This window comes from Polypterus senegalus, chromosome 18 (genome assembly GCF_016835505.1).
Source record: "Polypterus senegalus isolate Bchr_013 chromosome 18, ASM1683550v1, whole genome shotgun sequence".
In the NCBI taxonomy this organism is placed as follows: domain Eukaryota; kingdom Metazoa; phylum Chordata; class Cladistia; order Polypteriformes; family Polypteridae; genus Polypterus; species Polypterus senegalus.
The window spans coordinates 19374093-19393709 of NC_053171.1; the positions used below are offsets into that span (position 1 = coordinate 19374093).

The 19617-nt window shown below is 41.4% G+C and overlaps 1 protein-coding gene across 3 annotated transcripts in view; it reads left to right on the forward strand.

The window, feature by feature from the left end:
* The window catches only part of plekhh1 (pleckstrin homology domain containing, family H (with MyTH4 domain) member 1), a 158000-nt gene that overhangs the window by 46992 nt on the left and 91391 nt on the right, over positions 1-19617 (forward strand). For all 3 annotated transcript variants that reach the window (XM_039741703.1, XM_039741704.1, XM_039741705.1), the window contains exon 2: positions 6488-6661. In XM_039741703.1, coding sequence (XP_039597637.1) covers positions 6539-6661 — 123 coding nt within the window. In that variant the 5' untranslated portion in view covers positions 6488-6538. The remainder of the gene's footprint in view (positions 1-6487; positions 6662-19617) is intronic.

The following is a 19617-nucleotide window of genomic DNA, read 5'->3' on the forward strand; positions in this document are numbered from 1 at the left end:
TGGATTAAGCTTGTTGGATAATGTTATACTAGCTTAAGTTACAGCGGGTGGGAGATATGTAGGGTGTACAGTAGGAGTCATTGTCAGCTTGTTTGAAAAAACAAATGGTGCCAGTAAATACGCCGAGAGTGACGCAGCAGAAGGAGAGGATAATGGGAGAGCAACATGGCAGACATACTAACTTCTAGGGTGCAAAGTAAAGAAATGGACCTCCAGCCACCCAAATGCCACTTCCTGCCCCATGCTTTTAAAGGGACAGTTTTACCCTTTGTGATTTAAGACCAAATATTTGATTGGGTGTGTGTGTGTGTGTGTGTGTGTGTGTGTTTTTGCTGACTTTACATTTTTTTTTTGTTTTTGAAGCAGCAGGTAATGGCTACAGGCTAACATACCTCACTCAGCGTGGTGTGTGTATCAAAAAGACTAAAACTTTAATTAATTCTCTTAATACATTTCTATTTAAAGTCAGCACAATGGTGTCCTGGCAGAAAGTCAAGCTTGATTGAGACTGGAAGAAAATAATGTGCAAAATATGTAGGCACTCCAGTTTAGGGCACACATACGCTTGGATATTAATTATAATAATGGTTTCCTCCCACATTCCAAAGACATGCAGGTTAGGTGGATTGGCGATTCTAAATTGGCCCTAGTGTGTGCTTGGTGTGTGGGTGTGTTTGTGTGTGTCCTGCAGTGGGTTGGCACCCTGCCCAGGATTGATTCCTGCCTTGTGCCCTGTGTTGGCTGGGATTGGCTCCAGCAGACCCCCGTGACCCTGTATTTGGATTCAGCGGGTTAGAAAATGGATGGATGGATAACTAGCCGACCTGCGGCGTAGCGTATGCCGCATAATTATTCATTGATGAGTGAACACTTCATAAAAGACACAGTTGTCCAAATGGGTTGGGTTTGAGGATATGACAGGTGAGTGAATGAAAAGATGGAACTCCGGAGAGAGCAACATACAATTGTCTATGACTGAAAACTGGTTTTGGCAGATACAGGCATATCTTTTTGAAAGTTTGGCCCTGTGCCTTATTAATTGTCATTTCAAAGGCTAATCTAACAGGAAATTGTCTGCATGTAAAAGTAAAAGGCAAATTTGAATCTGATGGGGTCAGGAATATCCGGGGAATAAGGACAGCTTGTAAGGTAGGAGCTGTTATAGTTTTACACTCCAGTACATTGCGGTGAATGCTGGTAACAGTCAGTCTAGTGCCACTGCAGAGACCTCTTGCTGGCATGAGGTTTCTGAGAAGCATGACGACTGAACCAATTTTAATTTTGAGTTTATGCGGAGGCATGTCAGTGGGAGTAAGACTGTTAAGAAATGAAAGTTGATCTGCGGGATCGTCTGTGACAATGGAGTCAACGCTGGTGAAAGTTACTTTGTCGGTAGGGATAAGTTTCAGTACTTGTTCATTAAAGTGTAGCGTGTCTTCGTTGGTGACGCTTAGTATAGCTTGTGTACGGAGTTGTCCCGGATCGACAGTTGAGAAGTCAATGTCGCCATATAGTTGTTGAATGGGATCAGAATTAAAAGGAAAACAATGTGAAGGTAATATTACAGCTGTTCCATTTTTTCCCATCTCCAACATCGAGGAGCCATTTTGGGAAATGGTGTTCGTGAGGAAGAGCTCTCATATTTGTCGTCAGTGTAAGTACATGCATGTAATGCCACAAAGGTTGCTTGTTAATGAGTTAGAGTTGGAGGACGGGGCTCCGTTATGCGTACCCCATGATCGTGATTCCCATGGTTGGGCGACTTGGTCGATTATATATATAGATAATAATAATAATAATAATAATAATTATTATTATTCTTTACATTTATATAGTGCTTCTCTCACTACTCAGAGCTCTTCAGTGAGTGGGGAGCCACTAATGTGCAGCATCCACCTGGATAATGTGTGACGGCAGCCATTGTTGCGCCTGTAAACTCACCACACATTAGATGTTAGGTGGTGAAGTGCTGAGAGAGATAGCCAGTTAGAGACAGGGGATGATTAGGGGGGCAGAATGACCAGGTTTGTGGTGGACAATTTAGCCTGGACAAATTGTGATAGACAGCACGCATAAGCTGGAATTCCTGCAGGGTCAGGTTCAGGTTCTTTACAATATAGTGATAGAATAGGGGGAGTTATCCTGCTCGGATAATTTACCCCCCGAATTGCTAGTGTGGACACCCGCAGGGACTTCCATTTGACCCAGAAGTGCTTCCATCAGGCTATGCCCTGGCTCCAGAAGTTCTCCTGGGTAGAAGGAGCTGCTCTGTCCCAACCAGGCGAGTCGGAGTTGGGTGGAAGAGGGACATAGCTTCCCTGGGAGGAGTTGAGGAAGAAAAAGAGAAGAAGAAGAAGAGAATTGTGTATATGTAAACTTTTGGCAAGTCAGTTGTAAGGAATTGTGGCTGCAATCAGTCTTTTATTTGAGCCTGGGACTTCCTGTCATGTGTGTTTGTGTCTGGGGTTTGGGGCGCTTTAACACCCTCTACAGGTCACAAGATGTAAAATGACATAATACTAATATAGTGATTTTCGTACTACTCAAAGCGCTTTTCATAGTGAGTAGGGAGCCACTTGAACCATCAGTAATGTGTAGCATCCATATGAATGATGTAACGGCAGCCTTTTTTACACCAGTATGTTCACCACACATGAGCTGTTAGATTGTAAAGAGGTGACTGGAATAGCCAATTAGAGACAGGGGATGATTAAGAGGCCAGAATGACCAGGTCATGGAGGGCAATTTAGGGTGGACATTGGCATAGATGCTGCTCATTACAAAGGATGCCCAGAGATCTTTAATGACTACATTGAGTTAGGACCTCGGTTTTACATCTCACCAGAAGGACGGTGCCATTTTTGCAGCACAGTGTCCCCATCACTGCACCAGGGCAATGTGATCCACATTCCCCATGCAGGCCTTAACAACACCTCGTCTAGCAGCAACCCAAGCTTTTCCTGGTTGGTCACCTATCCAAGTACTGGCCTGGCCTGAACATGCTTAGCTTCAGGTGGGTAACTTGTTCTGAAGTTCTGGCGGTATGGCTGCTGGTCAAATTTATGTGGTATTGGTCCTAGTAAGGATAGCAGCTCCAGAAAATTCATGAGTACATCCCTATCTTAAAAAAATTGGCAATTTTTTAAAGAAAGTAAGAGAGGCAGGCCTTTGGAATTATTTTTGAACTGACTTGGCACTAAGTTTGGTTGCATATCACAGATAAAAGTCAACAGGTATGTGTCTGAGCGTTTGAAGTCTGTGTGATCTGTGATGTGGTGATGCCATCCGCCAGACAAATGACTCTTGTTGGCGCTCAGGAATTACTGGGGAGTGCTGAGTGTTACACAGAGAGACTTACAGTTATCATTGTATATCTAACTGACACTTTTATTCAAGGGTGGTGTAGTGGTAGCGCTACAGCCTAGCAGTAAGGAGTGCAGGGTTCACATCCTGGGAACGCCCTGCTTGAAATTACATGTCTGTGTGGGTTTCCTCCCAGAGTCCTAATACATGCAGGTTAGGTGGATTTGCGATACTAAATTGGCCAATGTGTGGTGGGTGTACCAGCCACATTATTCTTTATGTGTATTAAAAGAGCAGCAGACTGATCCCTGAGAAGACACCACACTTAGCATCATCTAATGCTGAACAAGTTCCCCTCACCATATCCCTACGCTTCCTGTGTTTTAGCCAATTATGCACCCACTTACACACCGTGACTTGAATTCCCATTTCTTTCCCTGTAGTCTGATCACTAATTTTCCTCATAGCACCTTATCAAATGTCTTCTGAGAAATCCAGATGAATAATATCACAAGCGCCACTCTGACCATTGTTTTTTTCCTCTTAATATTCCAGCATATTTGTAAAACATGACTTACCCCATATGAACCCATGCTGACTCCTCATTAAAACTCCTGTTCTAGAAACGTGCTGCTCGGCCTTCTGTTAATTAACCCATGATGCACGTTAAGCTTACTGGCCTTTAGTTACTCAGATCAGCATCAGCCTGATCCCTTTTTTTATACAACAGGATGATATTTGTAGGTTCTGGCCTTTCCTAGGGATTTCCTCAGTGTACATAGATTTTTGAAAAATAGTTGCCAAGGGTTTATATATGAGAGCACTTGAGGTTAAATTATTTTTTGATTATGTAGTCCTTGTGATTTTGTTTTTTAGATTTCAGCCTATTTAATCTAAAGGTAAATTACACAACTTCCCTGGCAATTTTCTGCCATAGACTTAATTTACACAATCTTAGCGAGTCACGGGCGTTGCTATGTATGTTGGTCTAGTGGTGGGACATACCCGTTGACTCAGTCCAAAGAGTTATTGAGCCACACGTTTAATTGTGTCTTATGTTGTAGGGGTGGGCAGTAGGTGAGATGAGTGCCCACCTGGAAGTACAATGCATATAATGTAGTTATGAGGATTACAAAATGCAGCTGTTTTGGACTTTACGAACAGAATAGCAATTTGTCCACCTGATGTCCTGCGTTTTACGTGTCATGAAAGAATCCATCCATCCATCCATCATCCAACCCGCTATATATCACGGTCGGTCTGCTGGAGCCAATCCCAGCCAACGCAGGGCGCAAGGCAGGAAACAAAACCCGGGCAGGGCGCCAACCCACCGCAGTAAAGGATTTCAAAAAATAAAGACGAGATTATTGTTGAACATGTTGTACCTGAAAACTCGTTGCATGGGAACTGGCTTCATTAAGCAGCATGCTGTTAGCTTGCAATGCTTTGGAAACATGAAACTATTCTGGAAAGTCGTTAGGCAGTTGTGTAATTTGACATGCCCATTGGCAAGATCAGCAACTGCAGTCCCCTTTGACTAGATGTTGTGTAATGTGACATGGGCTTAAATTTGTTAGATTTCATCCTATTTACCATATGTGCTCACTGTGGTGTATGGCCGGCCGTTCACCCCGGCCAATACCCCCAAGTCGCCAGGTGGAGCCCTCCCTGCAGTATGGAGGTTCCCCGAATGCCAGCAGGGAATCCTGGACATTGGAGTTTTTATACACAGCCCTGGTGGATACCATGGGGGCCACTCGGAGACGTTGCAGGGAAGAACAGTGGTTATTTGCCTTACACCCCGGAAGTACGTCCGAGTCACATGGACAAGGGGAATGACGTGCTCCCGGGGTGAAGAAAGGGACTTGTTATCTGACCCGGAAGTGATAGGAGAAGTGATAGGAGATCACATTGACTGGGGATTGGGAACACTTCCGGGTCAGGGAATATAAAAGGACTGTGGGAGCTCCCAGATGGCGAGCTGAGCTGGGTGGAAGGGTGGCAACGCGTCTGGGAGTGGTGGAGAGTGTTATTGATTTGTGATTGGTGATTTATATGAGTATTGTAGAGGAGAGGGTGCTTTATGCACTGTTGCATAAAAATAAAGTCAACTTTTGAACTTTTTCCTGGTGTCTGGAGTATTGGACAGGGGATCAAGGGAGCGATAGTGCCCCCTTTCTGTCACATCACGTATAAGTCGGGTCCTGAAACCTGAAAAATCAATCATAAAATCAGACCCCAACTTGTATGCCCATTCAAAAATGCGACACTTAATTTTTTTGTTTTTTACATCCTCTTACCTCCCTCCTCCAATCTCTCACATCAGTTTCTCAGACGCATCGAATTTTATTGCAGCAGCACAGTTACCAATTTCTTTCGCTACTTCAATGACGTTTAATTTAAAACCAGCTTCATATTTTCTTCTGATCAAACGATTCATCATACATAATAAGGGATGCTCTTATGATAAAGGTGTATGAGGGTGTGACATACAAAAAACACAAAACAGTGTGAACGTCGCTTCGGAATAGTTTGGGTATTACCGTGTGGTCATGCAGGCACAATAGAAAGAGAGAGAGGGGTTAGGAGCACACGCTAATACAGCGCATTGCCACACCCACATAGTAAAAAAAGGCCGTGTGCTCCCTGGTTACTCTCTCATGTGGGCGTTAGCATGTCATAATCCCTTGTACCAATAGCGTGAGTTTTCCACATTCGACCTATACGACCGACATCATAAAATACCAGAAATTATATGGTAAATTCAAGTCCCGACTTATGTACGGGAGAGCTTACCCGCGAGTATATACGGTAATCGCGCACATTGTGGTAGATGGCCACTTGCTGTTCACAGACTAGGTGCAGCATTTTTAGTGGCTGCTTAAAAGAATGATTGGCTGAGCAGGTGCAATCAATTAGCAACACCACTTAAATATGGAAGAACTTTTCTAGGTTTGGATTTTACAGATGTGTGCCCAGAGAAAGATAAAAATCTTTAGTTTTACATGGAAAAGTAAAATCTGACAGGATTACAAAACAGCCTTTTTGCATCCTAATGCCATTCTCCATAAAATTGCATCCCACTGCTGACACCAATTTTCTTTCTCGAGTATGCTAACAAGAGAAGCCCACAGCTTTTTGTATTCCATGTACCCTTACCTGCAAATTGTATTTTCCTCCTTAGGTCTGTGCTGCGGGACAACAGATTGGAAGGAACAGAACGGGAAAGGAGAAAATGGCCGAGCTGGTGGAGAATAGTGGGGTGGTGGACTGGCAGAAGCGCTGCGTAGCTCTTGAATCTCAGTTGCTCAAGTTTCGACTGCAAGCGAGTAAAATACGGGAGCTGCTGGCAGAGAAGGTAAGAACCGACCTGGGTGCCGAGGGGCTGGCTGAGGAACACTTTGAGGTATCTGTGTGGTGTTCTTGCTTCTCAGACATTTTCCAGGGATTTAGAATCATTAGCTTATAGATTCAGTGAGGTGTCATTAATCATTTCACATGCGTTTGGTTTTTCTGTACAGCAGGCGTTGCGTTTGAGTGTTAGGGCTGTGTGTTTCATATACGGTGTCTTGGAGCATGTCATTGCCTGTAATGTTTTAACATGCCACTGGAGTGTGTCGATGGCAGGTTTGTTTAAATTAATTGATATGTGGCATGGTGGGCAGGACTTGTGACTAAAATGAATGGGAGGGTGTCTGACCTCAACATATTTATTTGTTCTGTCTGCTTGCTCTCTTCTTATGCTAATGAGGCCCAGGGTGCAAGTCTACCTTTGGCAAGTGTTTGCATATCTTAATGTGTTTTGCAGATTCTTAGCTAGGCCAGTTTTCTTTAGCCTGATTCTAAGAAGGGGATTCTAAGACATGTGATGTGCCCCAAACAGTTCCAAAAATACCCACTAGAGGGGAAAATTCCATCAAAAATACCCAGGCTAGTAACACAGAGGGCCTCATAGAATCTTTATAAAAATAAAAGATTTATATTTAATTAAAATACTCTGAAATAACAAGAAGTCACACGGAGGCCAAAAAGGTAAAAAGGAGCTTCCAGCAAAGGCCAATCCAAAGCAAACAAAAAACCCAGTTAAAAAATCCTTGGCAGATGGTCAAATATCTAGTGATCACAATAAGCAAAGTAAGGACACAATAAACACTCACCAACTCCCTAGCGCATTCAAATGAACCATCAGGAACTGTGGAAATCTTTACAACACACTGGTGAGGCCTCATCTGGAGTCCTGTGTGCAGTTTTGGTCTTCAGGCTACAAAAAGGACATAGCAACACTAGAGAAAGTCCAGAGAAGAGCAATTAAACTGATTCCAGGGCTACAGGGGATGAGTTTTGAGGAAAGATTAACAGAGCTGAGCCTTTATAGTTTAAACTGAAGAAGATTAAGAGGAGACCTGACTGAATGGTTTAAAATGATGAAGGGAATTATTCCAATGGATTGAGATGGGGATGGCATGGTGGAGCAGTGGTAGCGCTGCTGCCTTGCAGTTAGGGGACCCGGGTTCACTTCCCGGGTCCTCCCTGCGTGGAGTTTGCATGTTCTCCCTGTGTCTGCGTGGGTTTCCTCCGGGCACTCCGGTTTCCTCCCACAATCCAAAGACATGCAGGTTAGGTGGATTGCCATTACTAATTTGGCCCGGATGTGTTTGTGTGTGCCCTGCGGTGGGCTGGCGCCCTGCCCTGTGTTGGCTGGGATTGGCTCCAGCAGACCCCTGCGGGTTAGAAAATGGATGGATTGAGACGGTGACTTTAAAATGAGTTCATCAAGAACACGGGGACACAATTGGAAACAACAACACAAACATTTGGAAGTTTTTCTTTACAGAAAGAACGATAGACACTTGGAATAAGTGACCAAGTATTCTGGTAGACAGTAAGACTGGGACTTTCAAAACTCGACTTGATGTTTATTTGGAAGAAATAAGTGGACAGGCAAGCTTTGTTGGGCTGACGGCCTGTTGTCGTCTAAATTGTTCTAATGTTCTGAAAACCCTTTATAGGGCTGAAGGCAGTCCCTCATGGTGATGGGCAGGTGGGCCCGCCCCTTGGGGAACCAACCCACAAAACATATGGAACATAAAATACATGGATACACAGAAACCAAGTAAATAACAATATTAACATAAACAAAAGAATCAAAACTGAACAAAACGGATATTAAACAAGAATATGTACCACACCCACAGGCAGGAACCCCACTTGAAACATAACTGACCCCAGCCCGATTCACCGTGGGCATCTTCTAGTTCTTCGAGTCACTAAGAGACAGAGAGACACAGACACTCTAACAAACATTTTCTTTATAGTGCAAAAAGAAAATGGATCTTTATTATAATGGGTGCCCAGGTCCTGTCTGCAACAGGGTCAGTTCACACAAAAATGAACAGGAAAAGAAAAAAATAATCCAAAGAACTGTTAAATCAAGTCCATAAAACCAGTCTTCTCACACCCTCTCCAGCTAAGCTACTGAATTGGAAGTCTTCATAACCCAGCACTTCATCCCAAATCCAATGATTTGTTCCATGTCCCATTCTTTAGGGACACACAGCGCCCAATCGCTAAACGCAAAACTTTTCTCTGTAGAAGTGCTTTGCCCAAGACTGGTTCACTCCCTCTGCCTTCTTGAAGGCCCAGCCTCATTTTTTTCCCCTACAAGGTTTTTTTAGGATTTTTTTTCTTTTTGTCTCCTTAGAGCATCAAGGCTTTGTCAAAAACCAAAGCCTGTTACAGCTCACTGAGGCATTCATTGTATGATCTTGGCTGTACAAGAAATAAATTGTCATTGTTGCCAGCATGAATTATCAGGCTACTTTTTTAGCACCCTAACCTGTTAAATTTTGGGTGTAAAGCCTGTAGCGATGTTGTTGTGGCTGAAAAAGAGTGAATAACATTAAGCAAAAGACCAAATGTACAACATGATAAAAAATATGGCCTCTTTAGAAAAAGTCTAGAAGAAAAAATAAAAATGTAGTCAGAGCCAGAGTCTGTAAATGTTTATCAGCTCTGACTCCAGTAAACCAATAACTGCTTCCAACTCTGATTCTGACTCCAGTAACCCAGTAATTTCCTGCTACTCCATCTCCGACCCCATAACTCTGACTCCAGTAACCCAATAATTGCTTCCAACTCAAATCCATGACTCCAACTCCAATAACCTAATAATTGCTTCCGACCCCATGACTCCAACTCTAGTAACCCAAAAATTGCTTCTGACTCCAACTCCGACCCCACGACTCCGACACCAGCAACCCAATTATTGCTTCCGACTCCTACTCCAGTATCATAATAATTACTTCAGACTCCAAATCCATGACTCTTAAGTTCAACTCCAATAACCTAAAAATAGCTTCCAACTCCACGACTCCAACTCCAATAACCCAATTATTGCTTCTGACTCCAATTCCGACCCCATGACTCCAACTCTAGTAACCCAATAATTGCTTCTGACTCCAACTCTGACCACACGACTCCGACTCCAGTAACCCAATTATTGCTTCTGACTCCATGACCCCATGACTCCGACTCCAGTAACCCAATAATTGCTTCCGATTCCAACTCCAACCCACGACTCTGACTCCAATAACTCAATAACTGCTTCTGACTCAGACTCTGACTCCAGTAACCCAGTAACTGCTTCTTACTCCACGACTCCAAATTTGACAACCCAATAACTGCTTCCAACGCCATTTCTGACTCCAGTAACCCAGTAGTTGTTTCTGATTCCAATTCCCACTCCATGACTCCGACTCCAATAACTCAATAACTGCTTCTGACTCAGACTCTGACTCCAGTAACCCAGTAATTGCTTCTTACTCCACGACTCCAAATTTGACAACCCAATAACTGCTTCTAACTCCATTTCTGACTCCAGTAACCCAGTAGTTGTTTCTGATTCCAATTCCAACTCCATGACTCCGACTCCAATAAACCAATAATTGCTTCCGAGTCCACAAGCCTGATGCTAGTCATACCACATGCTCTGCACCAGCACCCTCATTTGGCACTGTCAAGTAGTACCATGATTGCTCTCTTATGCATACACACACAGTTCTGTGGATCACATAACTTAACAAGTTGCCGACAATTGCCCAGTGCAGCCTCTCCACTAAGACACCCCAGCCTTCAGGAAGCCTAGTGTCCCCCCATGCCACTCACAGCACAACCCCCCAACCCCAGGCTAGGCAAGTGCACATATTCCTTGCCAATATGGCATCAATTAATATCACTGTGACACGATCTGTCACAAGCCATTCATCCTCATTTGATGCCAGCAGTGTCATGGCTCACTTACTCACAGATCTGCACTCACTCACACGGGACCAATTTACTAGTCACCCATTAAAATACCAAGCACATGTTTGAGATGAAGTACCCATAGGAAAGCCCACAGAGACACAAGAAGAACACACAAATCCCAAACAGTGCAGGCCAAGATTTGAACACTGGAACACACTGTGAAATATTCTGTCACCCAGTTTGAATTGTACTCTGCTGTCCTTTGTGATGGGCTGTGTGATTGTGCAGATGGTGATCAGTGCCATATACATGAAAGATTAACTTACTCATTATGCACACATTCAGTTTGTACATTCACTTCGAACTTGTGACTCATAAATAAAGCCCCACTACTGTGAGATGACACCAAACCAACTTCTGGCAGCCTTAAGTACTTAAGGATATACAGTACTGCAGCTTTATACAAGTTTTTCCTGATTTCACCGAGGATGTTTTTCAAAAATGTGCCTCCTCCTGGAGAGTAATTTGTGCCCACGCAAGCACACAGACACACACAAACACGCATACTTAAACAATTTAGGTATCTCATGCCAGCTGGCTCTAAGATGCTCCTCTCTGGTGGGTCGTCAGGCAGCTGGCACTGCCCTCTGCACATTAGGACCCTCTGCTTCCAGTTAATCATTAAGCACATGTGCTGAGCATTAATCAGGGTTAGTTATTTACACGCTAGCGGCATGAGCTTCCCCCCTGGCCAAGAAGGAGTGTGGCTTCACAAATGCCAGGCTGACATGCTTCTGTCTCGTAGCCTTCCTGGCATCTTGCAACACTGGGGGTGGAAGACATGGTGGTAGGGAAGGGGGGAGGGTGCATCCGCATTGCAAAGTGTTTGCACATTTTAAGATCTTCTAAAACTGAATGCCATTCAAGGACACATTGCCAGTCTTCTTAGGGCACTACGGCTATGCACTAGGTTATGACGTAGAGGTGATCAGTGGCTGGCTATAAAGATGCCCCTTTTCACCACTGAGAAACAATAGTGTACCATTACTGCTAGAGAGCTACAAACGTTGAAGGTCATTTAAAAGGTCTGCTTGTGCCAGACCAGCACACACAGTGCCTTCAGGAAGAATTCAGACTCCTTCACACTTTACACATTTTCTTATGCTGCTGCTTTGTGCTAAAACTATAACTGTAAATTCATTTTTTTGCGGTTTAGATAGATAGATAGATAGATAGATAGATAGATAGATAGATAGATAGATAGATAGATAGATAGATAGATAGATAGATAGATAGATAGATAGATACTTTATTAATCCCAAGGGGAAATTCACAAAAATAGTAAAAAGTGTCCGGGGAGCAATTCCACATAAAAGAAAGTGGTAGAAGTGATCAGTGAAATAGAGAAAAATAGAGATAAAAAGGTAAAAAAGATAAAGTCATATACGGAGCTGCTGGAAAGGCTGCCACTCGGATGCGGTGCCTTTAATATATTAAAAATATACTGTATATTGTGAAATTAACAGACTCAACACACTTAAAAAGGTTTGGGGCAGCCACCTGTAGAATTTTCTTGGCTGTAAAAGCCCTTGAAAATACCTCATCCTGCATCCAATCTTTCGCCTTTACACCTGGTGCAACTGCATTGCTCTTATATGTGAGTAGACGTTTCTTGCAGGGAGAGCTTCTGTTCTCTTTCTCTGATGTAGAACCCTCATTTTCATCGGAGTTCACCTTTGTTATACCTTTGTCTCACGTCTTTATTTGAACACAGCAGTGTCAGATCGGGGCGCGAGTGAACAAGACTGAGAGAATAAAACTGAATAACAAAAAAAAAAAAAAGCTAACCTTTACAAGTACCATACATTTACACCGGCTGTTACAGACTCAAATCAAATGTATGTTTTTATTGTACAATAGTAACAATAAGAGCAGCTCACTACTCAAAACGTTTATTTTGGGACACAGGGAGCCTCGAACCCTCAACTTTTTGAATAGGATCAGCAGTTCTTACCACTGTACTACCAAAGAAGTTGTGACACTAATCCAACTTCTTTTTCTTCATTTATTTTCTTGAATAAAAGCGCACTTGTTCTGTTATACTTGTACTTTTTGTGAAAGTGCTTATTTGATATTTGGACTTCTGTCTTCACACATTATACACTTCATGTCAAAATGTTGTCGCTAGTACTAAAACATGAAAAAAGTTTGTCTTTTAGATATGTTGGGGGTGCCAGACATCCCTTAAATACGCAACATGTCCCATATTTGATTATTTTGTCCCCTGTCCCATACTGACCTTTCAGGGACACCCAAATGTCCCTTATTTAGTTCACTTTCAAATTTCGTAATAAAAATATATTTTTACTACCTTCCTACGGTACTTAGTTGTAACTTTATAAGTAATTATACTTTTTTTTCTCACATTCTCTTGATGAAAATAACCCAAATGTAATGAGGAAACTCATGGTTGCTGCCTGTTTGCAATTTGTTCAGTTGCTATGGTTAGCTGAGGATGGTGACACTCTTACTGTTTTGCTCTCCAGCCGCGCTACTGTGCAGTTCTGTATCAGCATTGCAACATACAGTGACTGTCATCAAAGTTTGTTGTTACTACTTTCCACAGCCCCCTTTTTTTCTAACTGCCTTTATTAAATAATAATAATATTTCTCTGTTGTCTGTATTAAATAAATATCTTCAAATGATTTCACTTTTACACACATACATACATATATACATACATACATACACACACATATATATATATATATATATATAAAAATACCCGCGCTTAGAGAGAAGTGTGTTAAAGAAGTAATGAAAAAGAAAAGGAAACATTTTGAAAATAACGTAACACGATTGTCAATGTAATCAATGTAATTGTGTTGTCACTGTTTTATATATATATATATATATATATATATATACATACATACACATACACTCTTTGGGGTGCGAACAACTGTTGCTGGGGGTGCCAGAATCCATGAAGAAAGAAAAATTAAAAACATTATTTGTACAAAGTCTTAATTTATTTATCCATTCCTAAATAATTAAATGGGCAGGCTATTTCATATCAGTGCAATACGCTGCTTGTTAAAACGGATGACTCCCGCTCTTGCATGCAAGTCTGCGTGGATATTATGAACTATCGTATCTGTTCAAGTTCTATTTAAATTTTAAATAGAAGGAATTTTTATTTAGTCGACAGAAATACATTTGGTAGGAATGTAAGTTAAATGTAGGCATCATTGCATACATTTTTCTTCACTATAGAAATGTAAAGAGTAAATTCGCCTTACACTCCAACCAAAGATATTTGTGTAGACTAAATAGAACTTGAAAAGATAAATTTTTTCGAATGTGATCGCACAAATTCAGATCGAGTTGACGCGCACTACATCGAGCCAGCGTGCTATTGTGGTTTCGCCTGCGTGCCTCAATAAGTCATCCTCCCCTCGCTCTTACTTTTTTACCGTTCATCTAATGATTACACTGAGTATGGCTTTACCAAAAGAATCATTGATGGCGAATAAAGTATCCATTATTCATAAAGCTTCAATTGGTGATCTGTCTTTCTGCGTTAACCGCATATTTTTTCATACGTCTCAAACCAAGGGGATGCGAGGCTAAAATGAATCGGGAAGCGCTGATATATATGTATGTGTGTGTATATATATGTATGTATATATATATATTGAAATAGTTTTACTGTGAAATAATGCAAAGAGTACGCGACACATATTTTGCCCTAATTTTGGGGTCATCAGGCGTACATACTCGGTGCACCCCCTCTCGTGAATCGATCCTCGGTCGTCAGCGCTAGAGGCGAAGCCTTTTCCATTGTGCCATGGCGTGTGGTTTGTCTATTTGAGAGTAATAACATAACATGATTGTCAATATACAGAAATTGTTTTGTGAGTGTTATGAGTGTTGCTGTCATCAAGGATTTGATTGTCATTATTTCTTTCAATCAGGTTCGTATTTGTAGGATGTGTTGTGTTCAAGTTACATTCCGTGTTTGTCAATCGTTGTAAAGATGACAGGTTTCATTCATCGATTCGTTTCTTACTGCATCAATAAACAGCTCGTCTTCTTCTTTATCTGAGACCTGACACACTGCATGCACAGGTTTTTTACACTGTCTTCCTTTAGCGGGACATTGACTTTTTCCACCGTGTGCTTTGTTTCCGCAGTAGCTGCACTTATGAATATGTTTGTATGTGTCACACGCTTCATATTTTTTTGCTGCCTTCTCAATTGTGTAATTCGGTTTTTGTCCAGCGCTCTTTGGAACTGTTGCTTTTTGTCTGTGCACTTCGTCAATTCACAGGAGCCGCTCGGTGTACATGCATCGAAGGTTCCCAGCTGTGCTTGTGCCATCTAGCGCGATGTCCACAGCTGTATTTAATGTTAGCTAAGACCCGGCACTTAAAGTTTCTCTTTCAGTTTCGCTGAATTTGTGCCAAACACCACCCTGACCATCTCATCTTCGTCTGTATAAGCACAGTCCTTCACCCGTGAATATTTAGTGGCAGTGTTTCTATTGGATTGCCGCTGACAGACGGCCTTATATGGGCAGGCACTAAATTACGTGGGAGGCGTAACTCCGCCTCCCACGCCATCGAGAGCAGACGTCTATTATAGTATATGGATGAAAAAATAGCTTCCAGTTATGACCATTACGCGTAGAATTTCGAAATGAAACCTGCCCGACTTTTGTAAGTAAGCTGTAAGGAATGAGCCTGCCAAGTTTCAGCCTTCTACCTACACGGGAAGTTGGAGAATTAGTGATGAGTGAGTGAGTGAGTGAGTGAGTGAGTGAGTGAGTGAGTGAGTGAATGAGTGAGGGCTTTGCCTTTTATTAGTATAGATATATATATACTAATAAAAGGCAAAGCCCTCACTCACTGACTCACTCACTGACTCATCACTAATTCTCCAACTTCCCGTGTGGGTGGAAGGCTGAAATTTGGCAGGTTCATTCCTTACAGCTTCCTTACAAAAGTTGGGCAGGTTTTATATCGAAATTCTACGCGTAATGGTCATAACTGGAAGCAGTTTTTCTCCATTTACTGTAATGGAGATGAGCTTCAACGCCGTGGGGGCGGAGTTTCGTGTGACATCATCACGCCTCCCACGTAATCACGCAGTACATAGAAAATCAGGAAGACCTCCAAAAAGCGCTTAAGAAAACATGCATTATATAATTGAGAAGGCAGCGAAACAATAAGAAGCGAGCGAGTGACATATACTACCATATTCATGAGTTCTGCTACTTCAGAAACAAAGCACGATGTAAACCTACACTTTAAATTAAGTTCATAGACAGGCTGCCGCTGGCGTTTGTAATTTAGTGCCTGCCCATATAAGGCCGTCCGTCAGCGGCAATCCAATAGCAAACTGCCACGGGTAAATATTCACGGGTGAAGGACTGTGCTTATGCAGAGGAAGATGAGATGGTCAGGGTGGTGTTTGGCACAAACTCAGCGAAACTGCGAGAGAAAGTTTTAAGTGCCAGGACTAAGGTAACATTAAATAAAGCCATGGACATAGCACGAGATGGCACCAGCACAGCTGGGAAACTTCGATGCAAGTACACCGAGTGGCTCACGTGAACTGACGCAGTGCACAGATAAAAGCAACAGTTCCAAAGAGCTGAACAAAACCGAATTACACAATTGAAAAGGCAGCAAAAAATATGAAGCGTCTGATAAGCATATTCATAAATGCAGCTACTGTGGAAACAAAGCACATGGTGGAAAAAGTCAATGTCCGCTAAAGGAAGACAGTGTAAAAAAACCCGTGCATGCAGTGTGTCAGGTCTCAGATAAAGAAGAAGACGAGCTGTTTATTGATGCAGTAAGAAGCGAATCGATGAATGAAACCTGTCATCTTTACAACGATTGACAAACACGGAATGTAACTTGAACACAACACATCCTACAAATACGAACCTGATTGAAAGAAATAATGATAATCAAATCCTTGATGACAGCAACACTCAGTAACACTCACAAAACAAATACTGTATATTGACAGTCATGTTACGTTATTTTTAAAATGTTCCCTTTTCTTTTTCTACCTTTTTAACACACTACTTCTCTCTGCGACGCGGGTATATATATATATATGTATATATATATATATCCCGCTCTACATACTCGAATAATGGATACTTTATTAGCCATCAATGATTGTTTTGGTAAAGCCATACTCAGTGTATTCATTAGATGAGCGGTAAAAAGTAAGAGCGAGGGAGGATGACTCATTGAGGCATGCAGGCTGTAGTGCGTCAACTCTATCTGAATTGCGATCACATTTGAAAAAATATATCTTTTCAAGTTCTATTTAGTCCATATGTGTCAAACTCAAGGGCCGCGGGCCACATCCGCCCGGCGTAATTATATCCGGCCCGAGATCATTTTATATACTGTATTATTGTTATTAAAGCCGGGTATATGAAGCGCTGGTAACACAATAAACTACAGATCCCATAATGCAGCGCTTCAGCTGCCTTGCCGAACACTTACCACGTTAATCAAGTCTACCTTATGATGCTGCAAGTTATTGCGAAGCTAGAGTTATTGCGCACTGAGTTTGCACGGCGCTTTGGTGACTTTGAAGAACAAAAAAAGTCCGTCTACATGCGGCTCGAACCTTGTGCATGTTTGGTAGCACATATCTGTGTGAGAAGCTCTTCTCAGTGATAAAGACTAACAAAACAGCACACAGGAGTCGCCTCACTGATGAGCACCTGCAATCCATCCTGAGAATCTCCACAACACAGAACCTCACAGCAAACAGAAGCGAACTTGTGGCCAAAAAAAGATGCCAGGCGTCCAGCTCTAAAATGACATCTGAGCAAAGACAACTGAATGATTTGATTTGTTATTGCACATAAGAGCGGGAGTCAACCGTTTTAACAAACAGCGTATTGCACTGATACGAAATAGCTGTGTGTGTATATATGTAGATATGTATGTATGTATATGTATATATATGTTTATATATGTGTGTGTGTATGTATGTATATATATATATATATATATGTATTTGTGTGTATATATGTGTGTTTATGTATGTATATGTGTGTGTATATATTTAGATATATATGTATGTATATATGTGTATATGTATAGATATGTATATATATATGTTTATGTGTGTGTGTAAATATATATATATATATATATATATATATATATATATATATATATATATATATATGACAACAACACTCATCACTCACAACAGTGACAAAACAATTACATTGACAATCAGGTTACGTTATTTTCAAAATGTTTCCTTTTCTTTTCATTGCTTCTTTAACACACTACTTCTCCGCGCGGGTATTTTGCAATATATATATATATGCCAGCAACACTCATGACAATGACAAAACAATTACATTGTCAATCATGTTACTTTATTATTAAAATGTTTCCGTCTCTTTTTACTTCTTCGCTGCCAAGCGCGGGCATTTGCTATATATATATATATATAGATATATATATAGATAGATATGACAACAACACTCATATCAATGACAAAACAATTACATTAACAATCAAGTTATGTTATTTTTAAAAATTTTCCTTTTCTTTTTCATAACTTCTTTAACACACTACTTCTCCGCTGTGAAGCGCGGGTATTCTGCTAGTATATATATATATATATACACTGTATGTATATATATACAGTATATATATATATATATATATATATATATATATATATATATTGTGAAAGGATATATATATATATATATATATTGTGAAAGGACTAAGACTACACAGAAAAAGAGTTAGGGGAAGCCACCCATATACTTGAAATTGGCTGTCACAGTTGGTTCTTCAAGTCTTTACGGACATCAGTCCATAACAGAACTGATAGGTAGACAAAAACATGGCCGTTTTAAAGCCAGACAGGGGAAATTATGTCATCTGGACCGTAACCAGATGTGATGTTGTCTGGGCAAGGACTGGAAGTGATTTCGTCCGGGCAGGAACCGGAATTGATGTTATTGGGCCCAGAGCCAGAAGTGATGTCATCAAGCCCAGGTGGAACATATTTAGTCTGGAGAAGAAAAAGAGAGAGTATAAATGCACTCTGCCATCCCCTGGTCCGACGTATAATTATTCTTTTTTGAACTCTTTAGCTGACTCCCATGCACATGAATAAGACAAAAAATTATATATATATATATAATATATGTGTGTGTGTGTGTGCGTGTGTACAAGATAAAGGGTGTAAAATAAAACACGTGTTAAAGCGTGAGATGGAGACTTCATTAAGTTCAGACAGTCTACCCAAGATGGCATTGTTTCCTCTTTTGTTGGGTTCTGGGAGGAAGAGGAGGATCCAGATGGTCTCAGCCCGGAAGTGATATCAGAGTCGGAGAGGTGTTAATCTTCTTTTCTGCAGAATGGGAAGGAGAAGAGAGAACGTTATTAGACAGTGCCCCCTCACTTCTCGGCGGTAAATCACAATCACCTAAGCCTTTAGGTTGCTCCCCAAGCGCATGCATGTGTCTTACATACACTACATTTATGTAAGATACTCTGTGGCATTTGGCATAATAGTTACCTTTGTGTGGTCTGCCTGCTTCTTGGTAGTATTTATGTGAAATCACCCACTGAGAAGTTGTGTTTTGAATTCTTTCAATAGCATATGAATGCCGTTATTACCCTTATACCTGTATGCTGATCCAAATCTGTTGTCTAAGGTCATCTTTTGAGATTGAAAAATGATGTCTGAGGGCTTTGAAATGCTCTGTTCCTGGTTTGAGTTCAATGGCTTGTGGCACCAGTTGATGCCTGTAATGCCCAGTTGAACTATATATTTCCCAATAATCGCACATTTTCACTTTTTTTCCCCACTTTGATTTTTGATTGAAAATGGTGACAGCTGTGGGTCCCCCTTCCAATAATAAATATATAGACACATAAATAAAAATCAGGACAAGATACTTGAGGATGTTGCCATCTAGGCAGAGCTGCGTTTTGACGGGGTGTGTACAGAGTGCCAGCTAGTCAGAGGTTTTATGTTTTTTCATTACCACAGGA